Genomic DNA, 19917 nt, shown 5'->3' on the forward strand with positions numbered 1-19917 from the left:
CCAGCCTACAGCTTTGTTCTGATTTCACACAGACCTTGCTTCTTTTTCCCCTCTGTTGGCTCTGTTTGTGAATGAACTTTGGAAAAGTGAGCTATTTCACTTGCACCTTGGAAGCCTATGCTGACAAATACAAATGTATTGATATTTTGCTAATTATTACTTTTTAATAGGCACATCCAAACCCAGAGGGGTGATGAGAAATCTCTCTGCTCTTGAAAAAGTATAACATATGAAAAGAAGGAAAAAAAAAAAGGGGGGGGGAGGAGGGGGGGGGGGGGGGGAGAAAGAAAAAGAGAGAACACTTCCCAAAGGCACTCATTCCAAGCCATCTGAGCACTGCTCACTTGCAGCAAAGTTGCCCAGCTCTAAAACCAGGACTGAACAAATATCACCAGAGGAGACCCAGTAACCCAGTGTGCTTCCAGACCTCCGCTGCAGACTGCTGCTTCTCTACAAAACATTCCTATGTCAAATTTTACCTTTCCTGTACATTTAATCTTAGCTGTCTGAAAGAAGGCATGTTGCGTGTGTGATCACAGCACTGTTTTAAAGCTTTTCAAAGAATATTTCTGCCAGGTAGCATTTTTCTCAGCCCTGTTTCTGCATTGTAGAGGCTCCTATCACTGTGCAGCAAATATGTGGGTTTTTTTTGCTCTTATCTCACACAGTGCACTTGATAAGGGGTACTACTGAATCTTCTCCTGCACGCTGCACACAAAGGGAACTGTCTTTTTGTAAGGCATTTTCTCTCCGCTGCCTGCACGTAAAATAAGGGCTCTTATAACTGTATGGACGTGGCTACATGAATTCTCAAGTGAAAACTGAAACCTTCCTACTTTATCTGAAGTATAAATTCCCCAAAGATTCTTGCCTTTCAAATCATGCTTGCTGTAATAAAGGTTAGTATTGGACTGAACTTATCGTATTCTAGCATCACATGTTAAGTCTCAGATCTGTGTGTGTGATATATTTTCTACTTCATCGTTGAAATTACAGAATAGGACAAAATACTGGCAATATTATTAAAAATAATAGAGCAAAAGCATTTTACTTAAAGTCAGTTCAAACCTACTGCTTTCACGAGAAGGAAAAAAAAAATAAAAAGCATGGTGCAAAGTACTGGGGGGAGGGAAGGGAAAAGCATCTGTTGAAAATTAACTCCTTCAACATTAATTAACGCATCATTTTCTACCTGATGAGATAGTGTTGTAGAAAGTATAAATTGAAGGCACGAGAGTAAGAAATGAGTCATCTTTGACTTACCGTATCAAAGACTATTGCTGTATTGCAGTCAGCATCCAAACACAGAGCATGAAGCTTCTCGCAAATCAGAAAAAATATGCAATCAAAGAATGAATCAAATTCATTGTAAAAATAAAGGACAGAGATTAAAGTATGTATCCAAGAGTCTGGTTAGTCACAGCTTTGACTAGCCTGCTACAGAGCTCTGCAAAACAAGTATACTGCAGCAGTGTGGCAAGCATAGGATTGCAATGCATGTCCCATATATTCAAGCATAATAGAAAACATGGTCTGGAGCTTATTCCATGTGGAAGTGGGGTTTGTTTTATGCAGGCAGAAAAAAAGAGGGTTTTTTTCCCACATAATAGAATTAGAAAGGAAGATTTTTCTTGATTATTGTACACTGTGAGTCCCCAGGATATCAATTACATAAAGCAGGTGCCTCTGTCTCCTGTTTCCCAGATAAATGCCTGTAATCTCATTTCACAAATGATCCTATTTAGACAGGAGCCACCTATTGTGATGATATCATTTGCTCTAGTATCCATAAATGGGCAACTTCCTACCAAACGTCACAACCACTGACGACACAAATCTTTATAATATTGAGTGGGCAGGGTGGTTGATGGGGTCCCATCAATCTACAGCAGCTTCTGCTGATGTGATATCAGGAAACCTGCAGAATCATCTGAAAAGCTGAAAACGAAAAGGAAAATTAAACCTGTCTGGTGGAGCTCATTTAAATAAATGGTAATTCATTTAAAAAACTAGAAAAGTAGTAAAGGCAAATAAAGCATAACCAGACAGAGGTGGCACCTTTTCAAAAGCCTCATGCACTCACGAGGATACCGATAGATACGAGTGATATCACTCTCAGTTAAGAAGTGTAGCTGCCAATTTGCTTTTAGCAAACGCTGAAGACTGTACATATTTTTTCCTTGCAATTGCAAAATATACCTTGACAGCAAAAAGGGCTGATACTTCGGTGAAGCACAAATTAACCCACTCTGAGGGAGTATTTTTAGAATTAGCAACTGCTTCAACTGCCTGTCCCAGTAGCTTAGAATATGAGCTCTGTAACAAAATATCCTCTGACTGTTTGAAATCCAGTCAGCTACACCAGCTCGTTCATGCACTGACTGGTGCACCATGCAGGGACTTATTTTGTCAGGTCAGTGTTTCTTGTAGGAATTATATATACATACTTGGGAAATGTTATGATGCTCACAGTTAACGAAACTGAGTTTCCATCTGCCTGCCTTAGCATATGACAATTTGAGGAGCATTAAAGGTGAGACAAGGCTCACTTGCTTCCCCATCCCTTCCCTAAGGGACTTGGCTGCTCCCAGTGGTGGGAGCAAAGTGCTGAAGAGCTTTGTATTTATTTTTTTTTATTTATTTTTTTCTTTTCTGAATGATGTTCAGAAAAACCATCAAAAGAAGGACATCAGTTTAAAAACAAAATCCAAAAATAACCCCACAATCTGAGACCATTATTCAGTGTTATCTCCAAAGATCTTGGTTTACAAAATCCCACTTTGAGCAGAAATAACAGCATCTCACCACCTCTTTCTTAACAGTGGGCACAGTGTTAGGATCCATCCGTGTTGCTACTCAGGCAATACTCACTAGAACTCATATCATGATGGAGGTTTGGGGTAGAAAACTTTAAAGCTTAAAAGCACAGCTGTAGTTCCTGCCCGTGTGTTTCTACTGGTGTAGTCCCACTGCAGCAGAATCCACTTTCCAATATGCACCTCCTCCATGGCATATGATGCTTGCAGTACCTTTCATTTACTCTGTAACACCTTTGAGGTAGAGGCCGTCCTCTGCTAAATTTCTATACTATAAACAGAGAAGAACCCAAATGCAAGTGGTGTAAGTGTTAACAATAAAAGCTGTACTACTACAGTGACTTACATCAAGTCTAGGTGGGGTAAAAGCAAAATCTGAGCACAGCACCCATGTCTCCAAGACAAAGCTGTGCTGTCAAAGCAGAAAAGCCAATGGATTTTCTGAAAACATCCTAAAGAGATGAACTCTTTCCTCAGAGATAGAAATCAATGAGGAAAACCATTTCAGAGCACTGAATAGCAGCTGAGACATGAGCAGGTGCTTTCTTTCTCCCTCTGACCTGAACGTATTCATTGTCAAGGTAGCCAGTCTCCCCAGATATGCCATCTAGGCAAGGACATAAATGCTACTTTGAGTCTGGGGATCATAACCCTTTCATTTTGGTACTGAATGGAAGTAGAACAACATATATTCTACATGTCCAGATGGCATAAATATTCTCCATGTGTTTCTGTAACACAAGAAATGGTTGGAAAGTGGAAGCATGTGTGAGTGTAACAGAGATTGATGGTCCAAAAGTGTCTCTCTTGTCTAGATAAAAAATGATGAAATGGGAGTGAGGGAGAAAAAAAGGCAGAAAATAGCTTAAAAGAATATTCATCATTGTTCCATCAAACTCAGTCCTGCCTTGGGAAAAGCCAAATGTCAGATTGTCTTGGTACAATGAAAGACTTCTAAGGCTCTTTCAGGCCATGGCAGGAAGGTATGCATTTTCTTACAACAGTATCTCTTTCAGCATCTGAGCCTAGGGACGACACCACTCTTCCTTAACCTAGTTTTGATCATACCAGGCATGCAGTAATGAGCAAGCAGAGCTTTCCTATGCAGAGGAGGATGTTAAACATGGCCCAGTGGAAGATGCCTTGATGGTTCTGATCTTTGGTTAAAGATGCCTGAAATTCATAAGAGATGGAGTGGAAGTCGTTTCCAAGCAGTTTCCACTTGTGCTGGGAGATACTGTGAGAAAATACCCCAAAGACATTCCCGTCTCAGAAGTGGGCTGAAGGATTATGTTGTGACTAGTGACTGTTCCTGTCTAGTGACTAATGAAGAAAAACTGTTGTGCAGGTGAGACTGTCCTAAGCAACAACAACCAACATTAAGCAAGCAACCAATGGGCATGCGAGAAACTGCAAACCACACAAGACAATATTCTACCCCTCTTAAGGTCTTTGCTTTATACTTGAGACTGTAATAAAAGCACCAATATCCTAAAAAAGAAGTTATAATATCCTCAGACCACCTTCTCAATTCTACCATCTTCCTTTTATGGGGCATAATTATTCTTTTCCAGCACACTTGGAAACTAAATCTCTCCAGACATTCTGTCCAGTCTATAAATCTACACATTCTTGGGCAGAGAATAAGCAGATAGATAGGATGTTCTGTAAGACATGTAGAACTTCTACTAATTAGAATTGAGACCCAAGTCATAAAACAGAGTTGGAATCACCACTGGGGTTTGGAAACTACATTCTGAAAGGGAGGAGGCATTAAAATGTTACCTTCCAGCATTATCTCTACCAGCACAGTGCTTCTAATACACCCGCTGACATTTGAGTGGATTGTATCTTCAGAGATAGAAGAAACTTTCTCAGTTAATAAACTTTGCCTGCTAATTTGAGTTGAACGAAAGCCCGCCTTGTCCAGTAAGTGTCACCGTAACTTATATTAACCAGTGGAAAAAAATAAAACCAACCAAAAATTATATTATAAAGGAATTGCAATGCTTACCTCTTTAAACTGCTAATAGTCAACATTAAGTACCAATGAAAAGTGGATTTTGTCACCCATTTCCGGACACAGAATAGGAGAATAATTACTGTTAGAATTAAAATATGCATCCTAAAAATGTGCACATCTATTTCTTTTAGCCAGGTCTAGTCGTGTCTGAAAGCTCTGGAGGACTTAAGACTAACTTACAGGGCACACTGGACAAACATTAGTACCAGACTCATTGTGTTTCTGTACTTAAGCAAAGATTCTTCCTTAAATCCTCCTGAGATACATCACTATTGCTTTTCACCAAGACCACAAAAAACTACAAAGGGGGAGTTTGACCTCTTAAGGCCTAATTCAAATTGTCAGAATGCAATAAGGATGCCAAAGAACACTCTATGGCTTCTAATTATTTGTCAAAATCCTAACACACAACAACAACAAAAATAAAAAAAACAACCCAAGAAATACCTATGGCTAATATAAGACCTAAAAATATTCTCAGGAATAAAAATCCCAATATATTTTTACTTAATGGACAAAATAATCAGCAAATGTTCAGTTCATAAGCTCATTTCTATACCACCTTAAGCTCACCAGCTTAAATGCTGATTTACCAAAGAAAACATGAATGGTAGTTTTAATTTCAAACTACACTAGAAATACAGGTGTAAAAAATATCAAGCAAGTAAAAAGTGACTTGCTCTGATGGGAGAATAGGTAATTTTCATTTCCATATCAATAATAAAATAACTGAGATCAGAAACATTTAAAATACTTAAGAGAGGAGCTTCATTTTTCAAAGCCCAGTTAGCCTATTTTGGGGTAACTACTATACATTGCATCTAGTAACCCTCTTAAATAAATCACCATCATTTGGAAGACAGGGAGAAAGGGATAAAAAGTTCTGTCTGATGTCAGTTTCCTTTTGAAACCATCCACCTTTCTAAGTCACTGTCCCCTCAGTGGAACTCCCCACTCTTGATGGGAGCTATGTTGAAACATGTATAGCATAATCAGGGGTGCAAAATGCTGTACCTGATTCTACCATAGACCTCAATTCCATAGGAAGCCTATTAGGAAGATGCAGAGGTCATACAATCAAAACTTTTACCTACCCTGCAATACAAGCATTGAGAAACAATTCTTTAGAATTTGTTTTTTCCTCCCAGAATTTCCAGCCCTTTGCATTGCAGAAGTGTTTTCAGAATGTACCCAAGAACTTGGTATCTCAATGTGATCCTTGGAAAAGAGAAATGAACAGTAAACACTTGCTCTACCTATGGAGAAACGTAAGCTCACAGCAGCTGAGGATTGTCTCAACTTTGCACTGCTAACTCTTAACAAACCTTCTAACTGAGGTGTGATTTTTACCAAAATCTACAAATGTTTTTCTCAGCTAACATAGCTTCCAAACCCACTGGTCTGAGCCTGTCAGTGTCATCACTGAACTTTCTGAGCCCTTCTGGTTTTGAGTGAAAACAGCTCCAGATGATTTCTGGCAAATGACAGGCTTTTATCTTTTTAACCTTTTTTCTTCCTTACCTATGTCACTTTACAAACACAGTTCTTCCCCTCATGCTCCTGTGTTCCTTGACTTTCCTTCCTTGTCTTCTTCCCTTTCTCCTTTCTCTTCTTCCCCTTTTGCCATCCTCCCCCATATCCTTCCCCTTACTCCTTTCAGATTTTCTAAGCTGAAGTAGGCTACAGAGTAGCACAATAATTTCATACCAGTTTTTGCATTTTACACATTCCTAGTTTCTTTGAAAGGTGAGCAATAGACTTGATGACAGGATTAAAGCTGGCACCCTAAGAAATTATTCTGAAAACTATTGAAAAAATATTGCCAAGAAGGACTGGAAGATGGCTGAAGGACGAACAGATTCTGGGCAAAGATCACATCAAAGTTTATGTTCTCCCCTGACTAGAAGCAGAACTTGCTATATCTTGAAGCAGTACAGCAGTGTGGACAGTTTGCAAATGTGATCATTAGAAAAACATTGGAATGGGACTTCTAGATTACAGCACGCTCATGTCAGCTGTATGCAAGTGGGAAAACAGATATTTTCTCTGACGCTGGAACTTCCATCTTCACATTTAATTTCAATTACCAGAAATGACAATAGTGAAGTGTGAAGATAGCAAAAGCAAAGACTAGAGTTAGGTCTTAAACATATGATTTAAATGCTTGCAAGTTTGCAGCGGTGAGCAAAAAAGCACTGAAAATATCCAAGAACAGCTTGCTTCAAAGCTTTAGGGATTTCAAACAAAGGCAAGAATTATTTTAGACATGTGAGAGACCTGTACTGAAAAATAGCTTGCTATGTTGCAGCTCAGCCACAGAGGCTCTGTCCAGGCACTAGAATCAATAAAATATTGGTAAGCAGTGATGCCACCAGGACCAAACTTCTGCTTGTGCTCCCACCCAGTCAAACAGTTTAAAGCCATAAAGTCCCCACATGCATTGTTAAGTCTGAATTCCTGAAAATAATGGTCATTATAATTTCTGCTACCTACTTGTGCATTTTATGACTTAAAAACAAACAATCAAACAGTTGGAAAGAAAGACACACTTGTATCACAAGCCAAACTTGTTGCAAAAGTAGGGTTTTAGCCCAAGAAATAAGAAAAGCATGACTTTGAGACTAGGCTTTGTATGAGAAACCAAGCAGAAAGAATCAGGAGAAGTGAGAAGCAAAAGCAGATGAGCAACATTTTGAGGAACATATTTCAACAGCTGCAGCGTACTGAAAGGCTTCTGCAAGGGCCCTGTGTCCAATGGAGAAACCTCACACCTGTGCTCCTGTGTGGAATCACTGCTTCAGGCATGGTCAGGGCAGTTACAAAGCTCACAGGTTCTCATTAATATTTCACGGCTACTTGCTAGTAATAGCATCATGGGGGTAATAACATAATCTTGATATGTAAACAAGGCTCTTCTTCACATGACCTTTACCTCCAGGATGCACATACGGTTGCTAAGTAAGCCCAATACTGATGTGTGCTGGAGCGCCGGAGTTCAGGGCTTTGTAACTGGAAGCTCATTGTAGTTCTTGCTCAGGTTGATACACAGTGATCCAAGATGACAAACTTTGTTCTGAAGGTGAAGTAAAGTCAAGTTCTGTAACCGCAAAAATTGCCATTTGAAAAAATAGTTGTCTCCTGGCCATATCTTATCCCAGCCACTGGCACTACTCCATTTCCAGGCATCACAGCTCATAAACTCAGAACTATTATGCACTCAATAAAGGCAATCAATACATTAGTTAAGTGAGATGGAATGATTTAGCTCTTAGGGAAAAAGATATAGGGCTTAGTACTTTTGTTGCTGTTTCTGAGCATCTCAGATGAGCATTTAAACCTCAAGAAAACAGTTTCCACAACAATGCCTGGGCACATCCACTTGAAATCAAATGAGGGAAAGAAATACTTTTTGTTTTTGTTTAAACAAATTGAGAGGTGCTCAAAGCAAGGGCTGCTTCTGACTGTTTTACAAAGCCCTACTGAATGGCTGCTCTTCTGAGACACTACTTCATACCAAATGTACGCACCAGCTTAATATGCTGTTTCCAACCCCAATAAATTTGGGAGGTCAAACTGAAGTACCTGAGTATCACCCACAAACATTTCAAAAGCAGAAAAACCTACAGCGCTCAAAATAGCTCCCCTCATTGGCAAACCTGAGCAGATATAAAAACAAGGTACAGTGGTTATAAGAAGAAACGTAGCGCAGTGGGTCCCACAATATGCATTAAAAATACATTCTGATACAAACTCTCTTCAATCTTAGGCATTAACTTAAAGAATAAAGGCAAAAAGCTGTGCAATAAAAAAAAGATAAAAATTATCAATAGCATATGTTAATTTCCTACTATATTTAAGAGGTCTATTTAATCAATGACCCTGGCTTTTGTTTCAGAAACTAAACTAAATTATATACCATACAATGTTCAGTACTGTATACTGTACAGTATACACAATAACTTCATGTAACAGCAGACAGATCATCCACCTCATCAGCCAGCCCACCCTTTCTTTTTAAGGAGCCTTGCTTCCAGCCCAAAACAAAGTTCTCAAGATGACCCAAACGACACCCTTTAGCAGTTTTTAATCTTGAATAAACACAGAGGCTTCTACCATAAGCTGTGGCTGTTAAAAGGTGCAGTGAAAGGACTGTTTAGCAGGGCTACTAAAAATAGCAAAGTTATTTCTTGCATAGCAAATGAAACAGAATAATTAGGCTTTTGGTAGATTATTTCAATTAAGTTTCACGTTTCTTGCAGGAAGACAATGGATTCAGGACTGCTTAGTAACAGTGGTAAGGAACAGGAACTAAAATCCTCCAGCAGTAGCTCAGAAATACACAGTCCTGCCGAACTGCCCACCAGCTCTTCTTTAACTGTGGCTGAGGGCCAGAGAACAGTGGGCCAAAAATGCAGGTATCACCATGAGATTATTTACCCCCAGCAGCCCTCAATGGAAAAGCATCAGCAGTGGCATATTTATATTCACAGTGGCAACCTTTGATGCATTTGTAACTCAGATTTGACCTCTGTGAGAAACTTAGCAGAAGAGCACTGTGTTTCTATAATCACATGACTATATGAAAAGGACAGGGACCCCCCTGCATTGACCCTTCACTGTAACTGCCCAACAGGACCCTCCAAACGTCTATCACTAGAATTCTGCAGACTGGAACTGAAACACACTGGCAAAGCTTATATGTGTAGAAGTCACTATGGTTACTGCCTACACTTGCTTTGCCTCCAATACAATCTTTCATTTTCATAAGCATTAAAATTCACCAAATGCACCAAAATTATTCAGACAGGGGGGGGGGGGGTGTCTCTTTGGTTTATCAGCCTTTTATCTGTGTTGCTTTTACCTTTTCAAGTTTTGACCGTTAGCTGAGGCATGTTATCACCCATCTGGGCATGGGGATGGTTATTGCAGCAGAAGCCTTGCGGTGGGAATGCCTCATTAGGCAGCAGCTTCAGCAGCATGTGAGGAGCAGCACTCTGCTCTTGGCCAGCACAGAACTGAAAACCAGCAAACGCTATAGCGGGTGCCAGATGAGGAGCATCAGCTGGGGACTGAGCCAGCCAAATTCAGAGGAATACATTTAGCATCACTGTGAATCTTTCTGTTTCTAAGAAAATTAAAAGTTGGTCTTCCCTGATTAGATTCCCTGTCCATTGGAGTAAGAAATAGCTATACGTAAAACTAATGTTTGCGGGAGTTCCTTTATTTTACAGTAATAGGCGTGATTCTTCCTACTGGTACTCTTACATAAATATCAAACTGGCTGAACCTTCCATTTCCCAGATTCACTGTCATTTGATATACCATTAAGCCACTAAAACCTGTTTCTTACTTCTATTACCGCAGGTGGCTCTCTGCTAAGGTTCGTAGCAGTGCGCCGGGTGAGTCTGCTCACAGCTTTGCCTGTTATTCTGCAAACCCACCACCAACAACCCTGCTACACCCAAGCAGCCCATTCCTCTCCTCTCTCACTTACCACCTCCTCACAGCTCGCTGCCTTTAGCAGCCAGGTTACCCATCTCACAGAGCCAATCAACGCACTCATTATCAGCTCAGCCCTTTCCCTTCATTTTCCCTCTATCTGAATTTGCTGCTGATGATTGTAGGTGAAAGATCTTAATATTACTCTTTGTATCCTCAGAGAGGTCCTTTGTAAAGCTATCATCAGGAACCTTTTCCCTCTTTTTCAGGAGGAGCAGAGTGCTCAGTGTCTATGGAAAACACAGGCGGAATACTTGAAAGCATCAGCAGCAATTGCTCTGGAGTAGAGCTACAGTTTGTACAGAAACTGTAAACCTCTCGACACTCAATTACACATAATCTCTTCTAGCACTGCCAGCCCCAAATACTGAGACAATATCATCCAAAAAGCCACAAATTGAGCTTTCCAAAAGTCACAAGCAAATCTCCCTTCGTGATGAGTTTTGAGCAGTTAGGATATATTTCAATCAGATTTACAATCTCTAAGAATTAAGAACACTGTCTGTCACACTATTACTTTCTTTCCCCAATGGACAAAGAAGACTTTTCCCATTATCCTTCACTGTCAAAAAATCTAGATCTTTATGAAACATGTGAGGGGTCACAAGAAACAACATGGTCACTTTTTCTTTCACAACTTCCGTGTATGGCATACATTAAGACATACATTAAAGAAGATACTTCCTAGAAAGCCAGTGTGCTTGGCTGCTCATTTAAAGTAGTTTAATCCACTGTCTGAAATCTCCAGTCTTCAAGGACAAACACGTCAGAAGGCAACGACTTTATGACTTCAGTATCTACGCAAGTAATAGAAACTGGTTTCAACACTACTGAACAATACTTCATATTTTTCAATATAAATGAGAATGTGAAAAGGATTTTCCTTCTTCTTGAAGCCTTAACAAATGCATTTGTTTCCATGCTTCAGCAAAAATAGCAGTTTAGTGGGAGTTTACAAAAGCTGGGTAATTGCGGAAGCAGAGTACACCAAAAGCTGGTATTTATTGGTCTTTTAAGCTGTTTTCTGTTACTCTTGCTCGCTTACTTGTGCTTCTGTCTTATTTCCTGGGAATAACGCCAAAAAAATAAAGTGACCTCTGTATTCTGACTATTAAGTATGCCACATCATGCTACTTAAAATATGTTAGAGCCTGGATGGCACATTAGCACATTTTTTTTCTGCTCAGGAATACACACAGAAGGCACAATGAGAACACACAGATCCAGCTGTTAGGGGAACCTAATTGGTCAGCACTAAGTGGCTTAATACAGGGGTTCAGCTGCAACATAACAAGAGAAGAGATCAGAAATGACAGAATATCCCACTCCATAAACAACCTAATCTATATTGGCACAAAATTTAAGACAAGAAGAAATGTCGTTTACATTAATTCAACCCAATTTAGCAACAAAATCTCCCATAAAGCTATGAACAAAGCTTTAGAAAGCATTCTAAGTGAAGTTACAAGTACATCAAAGATATGCCCACACTTTAGCTAAAGCATAGGCAAACATAGCACTGATCCACAATCGTAGCAATTGAGCATAAAGAAAATACACCAATTACAAAGTCATTATCATATACAACAGCAGGCAGGTAGATTTAAGGAGACAAATTGGATGCTGGGAAAATGGCAGCTTTTGTGGACCTGGAAGATGCTAGGAAACAAACTGAGCTGCAAGAAGTGAACAGGGAGAGAGAGGACCAGAAGCCTGAGAGAAAATAGCCAGGGATGGGAGCAGGGATATAAGTCTTTGCTGTAAACAGAAATCTTCCCTACAGCCTGCTCTGCCGTACCCACACATGTAGGAGCGGCAGTGGAAAGCCTGCTGTCCCCTGCTGTGCCTGAGCAGAGGGTCTGCTGCAGCAGGGCTCTTTCACCCAATCCTGTACGAGAGATTTCCTCTTTAATCCTCAAGCTTGGAGTCAATCCATTATAACACAAGTGCACAGCTCCATCTAGAGGGCAACAAATCCTTTAGCTGTTACGATGGTGTAATTGCATCTCTGATGCCTTTTGTTCATTCTCCGGTCAACACACACTCCCAACAGCATCCAAGCTGCCCCCTGGCAATGATTTCTACCGGGAACACTCAGGCCAATCTCATGTCTCAGCCACCCAACTTCTGGAAAGCCTATGCAGCCCAAAACAAACCCCAGCCTTTCCCCAAACCTACCTCTTCATCTGAATGGTCTCCAACACCGAGCCCATTACAGCAGTTTATGCAGCATCTCTACAGTGCCGCAGATTGAAGCCTACTCTTGTCCTGGGGAAGGGAATGGAGCCCACGGGCAGACAGCCCACAAACTCCTCACCACCTGTGTTCCTTAGCAAATAGCAGCCAGTGTGTTTTCCACTCATATCTTCACGAAGGCATCTACAGTCAGTAGCAAACAGAGCATCAGTGTTTAATATGAAGAAATGTTTAAAATGCAGAGATTATAAGAGAGGGTGGCTATAGTCCTTTCTGTTGCAAAGACTTTCTAACAAAGAACAAGCTCTTCTTTCTATCAATGAATTAACAAGTATCTGCAGCACCATGCTAAGACTGTCAAGGAGTCTGACAATCCTAACAGCATCAAGTCCCATACTTTAAAAATGCTAATTGCGAGTTTGACGTCATCTACTCCATTGCCATGAGGTGGGATGTCTGCTGGGCTATTCTCACAGTGGAACTTCTGTACCTACCAGGAACAAAAAAGCCTTTGAGAAGATGGCTCTGAGCTCCCCTTTCTTACTGCCACAGTCCAAAACCTGTATCACAATGAAAGTTTAAAAGCTTCACTTCCCTGTAGCATACTGTACTCCTATATGGGCTTATTCAAATACGTAACCAGTTACATCAATATTTTTTTCTTAACTGTTTTCCAGGCTTACAGGATATGTATCACCAAAAATGCACCCTTTATAAATCAATATATTTAGATTTAGGCAAGCTGTGTATCTGAGCAACAGTAAGCAGAGATTGTTGTCCATGCATTATATTTCCTCTGATTACTCATTTATTACACAATAGTGTTCTAAATTTTACCCATCACTTCCTTCTTGTGTTTGTTATTGAGGAAGAAAGTTTCAACTCAAACAAGTTTTGCTTTTTCATATGACATATTCTGCAAGTTGGGTACAAGCAGTTAATGCAAACCAATTTAAAAAACTGCTGAGCTCAGGACTGTAAGCAAGACATGCTTGGGAGAAAAAAAAAGAACAGAAGAATGTTCCTTTTGCTATAAAGCTTATTTACACCACTGGCTACTCTTTTTTTAATCTATTGTTACTTTTCATTTTTCTCAATTAGTATGCATTTTTTAAATAATAAGAATACAAAGCTAAATGAACAGTCAGAGGCAAAAAAACATAGCTTCATAGAATGGCCTGGGTTGGAAAGGACCACACTGATCATCTAGTTTCAACCGCTGCTATGTGCAGGGCCACCAACCATCAGACCAGGCTGCCCAGAGCCACATCCAGCCTGGCCTTGAATGCCTCCAGGGATGGGGCATCCACAGCCTCCTTGGGCAACCTGTTCCAGTGCGTCACCACCCTTCGTGTGAAATTCCTCCTAATATCCAACCTAAACCTCCCCTGTCTCAGTTTAAAACCATTCCCCCTTTTCCTACTACTATCTACCCTTGTAAACTAAGCTCTAGGGATTTGGGAGTTTGTTATTATTGTTTGTTATTTGTTTATTTGTTTGTTTTAAATGGGCATACATTCCATAAAGCATTGGTCTTCCTAAGGGATTCAGATTAAAACAAAACTAGCAAACTACAACATAATTTCTTCCCTGACTTCTTCCTACCTCAGGAATTCAGATGCAATTTGCTGTTATTCAAAACAAAATTAGTTGCAGTATGAGTCACACTTTTATGGTAGCAAGGAATACAAGATGTATGGCTCTTTGTGTATCAAATGTAGAACAGTGCATCAAAGTTTTTTAAGGTTTCTTCTAACTAAAGTGCAAGGTCATAGAAAAAGTAAACTCAGTGATGGCAAAGAAACTGCAGCCACCTAGAGGTCTCTCAGGTGTTTATGTAAACAGCACTTATTATTCTGTGGCTCTGAATCTGTATAAACACCTGTGGCAAGAGCTGAGCATCAATCAAATGAAAACCCAGAGAAGACCTCCAAGCAGCTCTACTGATCAGCAGTCATTAATGCTCAATGACATGCACACCTTGAGAGCTCAGCTTCATCCCTTGGCTTCAGCCAAGCAACCAGAGCAATCCCTGGGCAAGTCCTGATTCTTTGCAGCCTCCATTAGTGCTGCACTGAGATCAGTATCTCAGTAACTAGTGGCCATAGAGGTGGAAACACCACTGCACCTCAGTAACACATCACACTCTCCATCTTTATAAGGATGGTCCAAACCTGAAGATTATGTGGGTGAGAGGTGGACCACAGACCTGCATTATTTCACTAAGTTTCTGGAGGCTGTTTCTTTGTTAAAACCTGAATTAATCCAGTTAGATTAAGAACAAATTAGGAGAAAGTGCAGTGAGAGGTGACTAAAATACAGAGATCCAGCTTTCCAGCTCAGAGAGATAAGTTGCCCTACTATGGTATTTACCTGAAAAAAGTGGTATGGGGTAGAGGTAATTTACATAAACATAATTTAGCCCACTCTACATGTTAGGAACCTGCACGATGCACAAAATCCTCCCTTTCCTTTGGTATTTGGACCATTTTATCCCTTCCTTTCTCCACCTGAAAATGGTAGACTACATGAGCAGTGACTTCCGGAGGCTGAATCACAGAGGTAAAAAGTGTAATCCCCAAACTTCAAATGTCAAAAACAGAACAAGACTAAGGCTATTTCAGTCATTGTAGATCAATGTTCCTGGTCTAAATTAGTCAGCTGCCTGTTATGCAAGATCATCCTCCCTGCTAGTCATTCTCACAGGGTATTTACAGAACACTCCATGGGAGCTGGTGAGAATCTTACTGAAGGTACCACCAGGAGGAGGCTACTTTAAAAAGAACATACTGCATGCATTTCCAGGCAGACATTTAAATAGATGCTTCTATGAAGTATTTCTTTTTTTCATATTCCATCATATAAATACACACATATATGCATATACACACATGCACAGACCAGATTTACATGTTATTGCAGGTAATATAGGAAGAAAGAAATACGTAAAAATGCTTTTCAAAGTATTTCTAAGACATGAAATATTTCTTTTGGATTGCATACATTTATTTGAAAGTGGTTTTCAAAATGCAGCCTTCAGAAGAGAGTATTTCACAAATCCAACTGATTCACTCAGAGCTTATTTTGCCAGGATGACATTTACTGGAGTAAGGGGAAGGAAGAAATGAGAGAAATTTGGTTTTATATCAACCCAGTGGAGTCATATCTTTCCTTTTCTGAATGGTTGATTCAATGTCCTGAACAAGTTGTAAACCATCTCATCAACCAAATGCACTCAAAATATTTTAGCACAATGATCTGCTGTTCCTCCATTGTCTTTCTACCTTGCACTCTGATTTCATTCACTTTGATGGCTTGGAGTCTATGTCCGGCTTCATCTGTATGGGATGATTCCTACCTACATAATACAAGTACAATGACTCCTCTTTGGAAAAAAATGTAAGGAGTGAAGTGCATACAAACTGAACTAGATAGAAAAATCTCTGTGAATCATTTTTCGCTGCTAGCATCATATAACAGTTCTGTTCTATGTTCAGAGTTATCTCGATTATTCTTCTACCAATATACTCATAAAGAAGCCAGAGAAAAGAAGACAACTAATGTTGTCATTATTTTTACTGTGTGTTTCCTTTTGTTTCTTAAAAGGTATAGCGCATGAATTAAAACTATGTTAACTCATTTTATTTACACAGAATACAACCTGTTCTATATAAGTTCAAGGTCCAGAATTATCTTATTTTCTAAGGCATAAGATAGGAAATTGGGATTGCAGAACCAAGCCAAGAGGTAGGTTACTTTTGTTTCACAAATAAAAGTATCTTCAGTAGCATCTGACCAACAATGCAGGAGTTTCAGCACAGCCCGCCAAACTCCAAATGGACTGTCTGATGATTTGGCACAAACTGAGATAACACTGAAAGCAAATACGGCCAAATTAGTACTTGCATTCAGTTGAAATGAAATGGACTATAATATAAATACATCAAAATTGGGCCCGGATCCTGCAATTCACTATGCAGGCAGATTGTCAAAGGCAGAATCAGCACTTTGGTGGGCTGAAAGCTAATGAGGGACAGCTCTAAAAATAAAAATAAAAATAAAAAATAAAAAATAAAAATCAGAATTGCTAGAAGTAAAACTACTGAAATCCTGCATCTAACTAATATTTGATAAATATCACGGACACAGACAAACTCTTTAAGAGCAATTATTTCTGGCTCGTAAACAATTTCTTCACATATGTACTAAAAAGAATTCTACACAACACTGTGTCAAGCTGGTTTGGATAAAGGTCTAAAATAACCTGAGCACTATGTATACCCACAGCAAAGCAAGTGCTTTAGTAAGTATTAACCAGTCCAGGCACCAATGCACTTCCTGAGCACAGCCCAAGCAACAGAGATTTTTGAAGAAGACTAAAGATGAGAGAGGAGGGAAAGGTTAAACATACAAACCCCGGAAACAAAGGCGTCCTTAACTGCTGGGATTTTTTGGTAAATGCAGCCTACAATGCAGTTCCTCTGCTTCATGTTTGCTCTGAATTGAGAGAACAAATGAAGCAGTTTGGTGCTATCAAAGAAACGATTTTATAGACAATTATTTTTTACATTAAAATGACAGGTTGCACGTTGTTATATAAATCAGATCTCATACTGTGACACAAGGATGTGCTAGGAGAGTCAGAAAGAGATGCTCTGAGAAAGCTGCAAATCTGAACACTAGGGAGAAAAAAAAAATGGAACAGAGAAAACAGAACATATTTCCAGACGTTTTACAGAGAAAAATTATGTACAGATAATAAAGGGACAACCACAACAACAACAAAAAGCCTTACCATGATGTTTGCACAACTGTGTGTCTGTAGCCCATGCTATAAATGTGGATACCTTCTATTCCCATCATCTCAGCCCCTCTAGTGGCCAGTACCTGCAGATCTTGCCTTCAGGAGGGACAAGATCTATCAGTATGTACCATTTGCTACTGCTCCTGTATCTTGTCAGAGATTTTTTATCTTAATTGTGTAATTTTTTCTGAAGATATAACTTGTCACCTTTTATTAGCATTTTTTGTCAGCGCTGGTGCTACGTGCATACATTTAATTGCTAAGCAACAAGGAGTAAGCTCTGCACAGAACATTCAATTACTGCATTCCCTGTGCCATGCATTGTTCCTGGTGCCCTTACATAACATGAAATACCAAAAAAAAAAAAAAAAAAAAAAAAAAAAAAGCCAGTTAAAATATTTATTTCTGTTTCCATAGCATCTAGAAGCCACAATCAGGAATCAGGCTCCACCATGAGCTCAGTCTCTTGGCTGAGAGCTGGCACCCAAAGACAAGAGTAAAGGAAAGGGTGTGAAGTGGAGGAAAGTAAAAAAGTAGAGCTCAGTTTCAGCATTAGCATAGACAAATAGGCTAAAAGGCTCAGGGGCAACTGCACACCTACACCAGACAGCAGATATTTTCAAGCATAGGGGGAATATCCCTCTGGTTAAATTCTTCAAATATTTGCAACATTTGTAAGCACAGTGTTCTCAATGTGCAAATCGATAACGTTGTGAAAGCTTATCAATTTGGAAGAAGACACATATTTGCACTGAATCATGAAATAATCTCTTCTCCCTTCTCACTTCAACATGTAGAAGAAAAATAGAACAGGCACTATTTCTTTCCTCATAAAGAAACTGTACTCCACTGACTATTTTTCCTATTCAAATACACATTTGTGCCTAAAATTGAAGGATGCCATTTCAGAAATCTATGCGTAGTGTGAACCTGCTTATCATAAAAAGAAGACTGCAATTCTATCTATCTCACATTTATTGAAGAACAGATATGTTTACAGAAGAATTCTGTTTTCTCTTGAAATGTAAAAGGACAGCGATCCGTACTTGCTGTTGGCATTATTACCAGTCATTATACCCATCAAAGTCAACACTGCATTTCTAAATAGAGAGTGCTTTATCTGCAATATTCAGTGGGAAGGACAGCTTGGAAAACAAAGCCATTACTGTTTGGGTGTACAAACTTGCACAACCATATGTAACTATTTTTATTTCTGCAACGAGATAGGAATTTAGGCATTGGACCTGACTTGCACTGTATCCCTTTGGTATCTCCCATATAGAATAAAAGAGATGAAATTGGCCACGATGAACCAGTTGAGAAGACATAGTAGAGTCCCCCCAATCTCTATTTCAGGATACCAAATATTAAATAATATAGCAGGTGTAATTTAGGACATTAGATCCCAAGAATCAATAACAGTGTTACGAAAATAGACAGTGATGTCAAATCATTGCCTTTCAATATATAAAAAGCTCTTATAAAGAAGATGGAGAAAGACTATTATCATTGCTGACAGTGAAAGAACAAGGGATAACAATTTTAAACAGAAAGTCTGGAAGCACTCAAGGCTAGGTTGGATGGGGCTTTGGACAACGTGGTTTAGCAGAAGGTGTCTGCTCCTAGGATGATCTTTCAAGTCCCTTCCAACCCAAACTATTCCATGATTCTGTGCGCAGTGCTGTCAAACAGCACTAATATTTCCTTTGGGGTCCTACATTTTTAGGTAAGCTCCTCCAATTAATACTTTTGTAGAAAAATTAGCATTTTTGGCCATCCCAGCATAGTAAATCAAACTCAATAAGGAGTTATGTGAAGGAGGAGAAGACAGAAAGAAACTGAACTTTCCCAATTGACAGTGAGTCCTGTCTCGTTTAGAAGGACAGAGATTAGAGCTGTGGATATGTTTTGAGTGCACTGACCAGCATAATCCCACGGGAAGACTGAACAGTATTCTTCTAAATTAAAAACAGCAGGAGCATACAAAGAATATTATCATATTATCAAGCTCCTAATGTAATAAATTAAAACAGTACTTAATCATACAAAGTGATTGTTTTTGTTGTTTGGTTTGGTTGTTGTTCGTTGCTGTTGTTGTTGTTGTTGCATTAAGCTACTCAAAACATTAATTATTTAGCCCCTAAAGCATATGTGTGAAGATATTTTTTGTATTCTTATTTTATTCTTATTTCATAAGAGTGGAGATGGATGCTCAGAGAGGCCATCTGTTACCAAGACCCTCAGTTAAATTCTATATCCTCTTGACCCAAGCCAGATGCCATGTGAGAGACATGGTTCTTGCCTCCTGGGTGACTTTGGTTGATTTCTATATACAGGGCAACAGAAGTCCAGTATGTGCTCAGGTGGAGTACACTGTAGTTGTCCTTTAGAATAGAAATTCTGAAAAATCTCTCAACCTATTAAATTCAGGTGTTCAGGTCTGGAGACCTCAGTACAAGAAAGACAGAGAGCTGTTGGAGAAGGTCCAAAGGACCTCAAAGAGGGCTGGAACACCTCTCCCGTGAAGACAGGCTGAGGGAGCTGGGCTTTTTCAGCCTGGAATCAAGAAGGCTGCGGAG

The 19917-nt window shown here is 39.5% G+C and overlaps 1 protein-coding gene across 39 annotated transcripts in view; it reads right to left on the reverse strand.

Moving 5' to 3' along the window:
• DLGAP2 (DLG associated protein 2) overlaps positions 1-19917 on the reverse strand; it is a 440056-nt gene that overhangs the window by 309691 nt on the left and 110448 nt on the right. For 5 of the 39 annotated variants that reach the window (XM_032443247.2, XM_085542110.1, XM_032443248.2 and 2 more), the window contains exon 1: positions 17330-17418. The exons of 11 other annotated variants lie outside the window; for them this stretch is intronic. In XM_032443247.2, the coding sequence (XP_032299138.2) occupies positions 17330-17332 (3 nt within the window). In that variant the 5' untranslated portion in view covers positions 17333-17418. Of the gene's footprint in view, positions 1-1263; positions 1717-17329; positions 17508-19917 lie in introns of those variants that run through there. 23 more of the 39 variants (XM_085542112.1, XM_085542113.1, XM_085542115.1 and 20 more) reach the window with 12 other exon arrangements.

Source organism: Coturnix japonica, chromosome 3 (assembly GCF_054131305.1).
Source record: "Coturnix japonica strain WE chromosome 3, WE-NBRP24, whole genome shotgun sequence".
Lineage (NCBI taxonomy): Eukaryota > Metazoa > Chordata > Aves > Galliformes > Phasianidae > Coturnix > Coturnix japonica.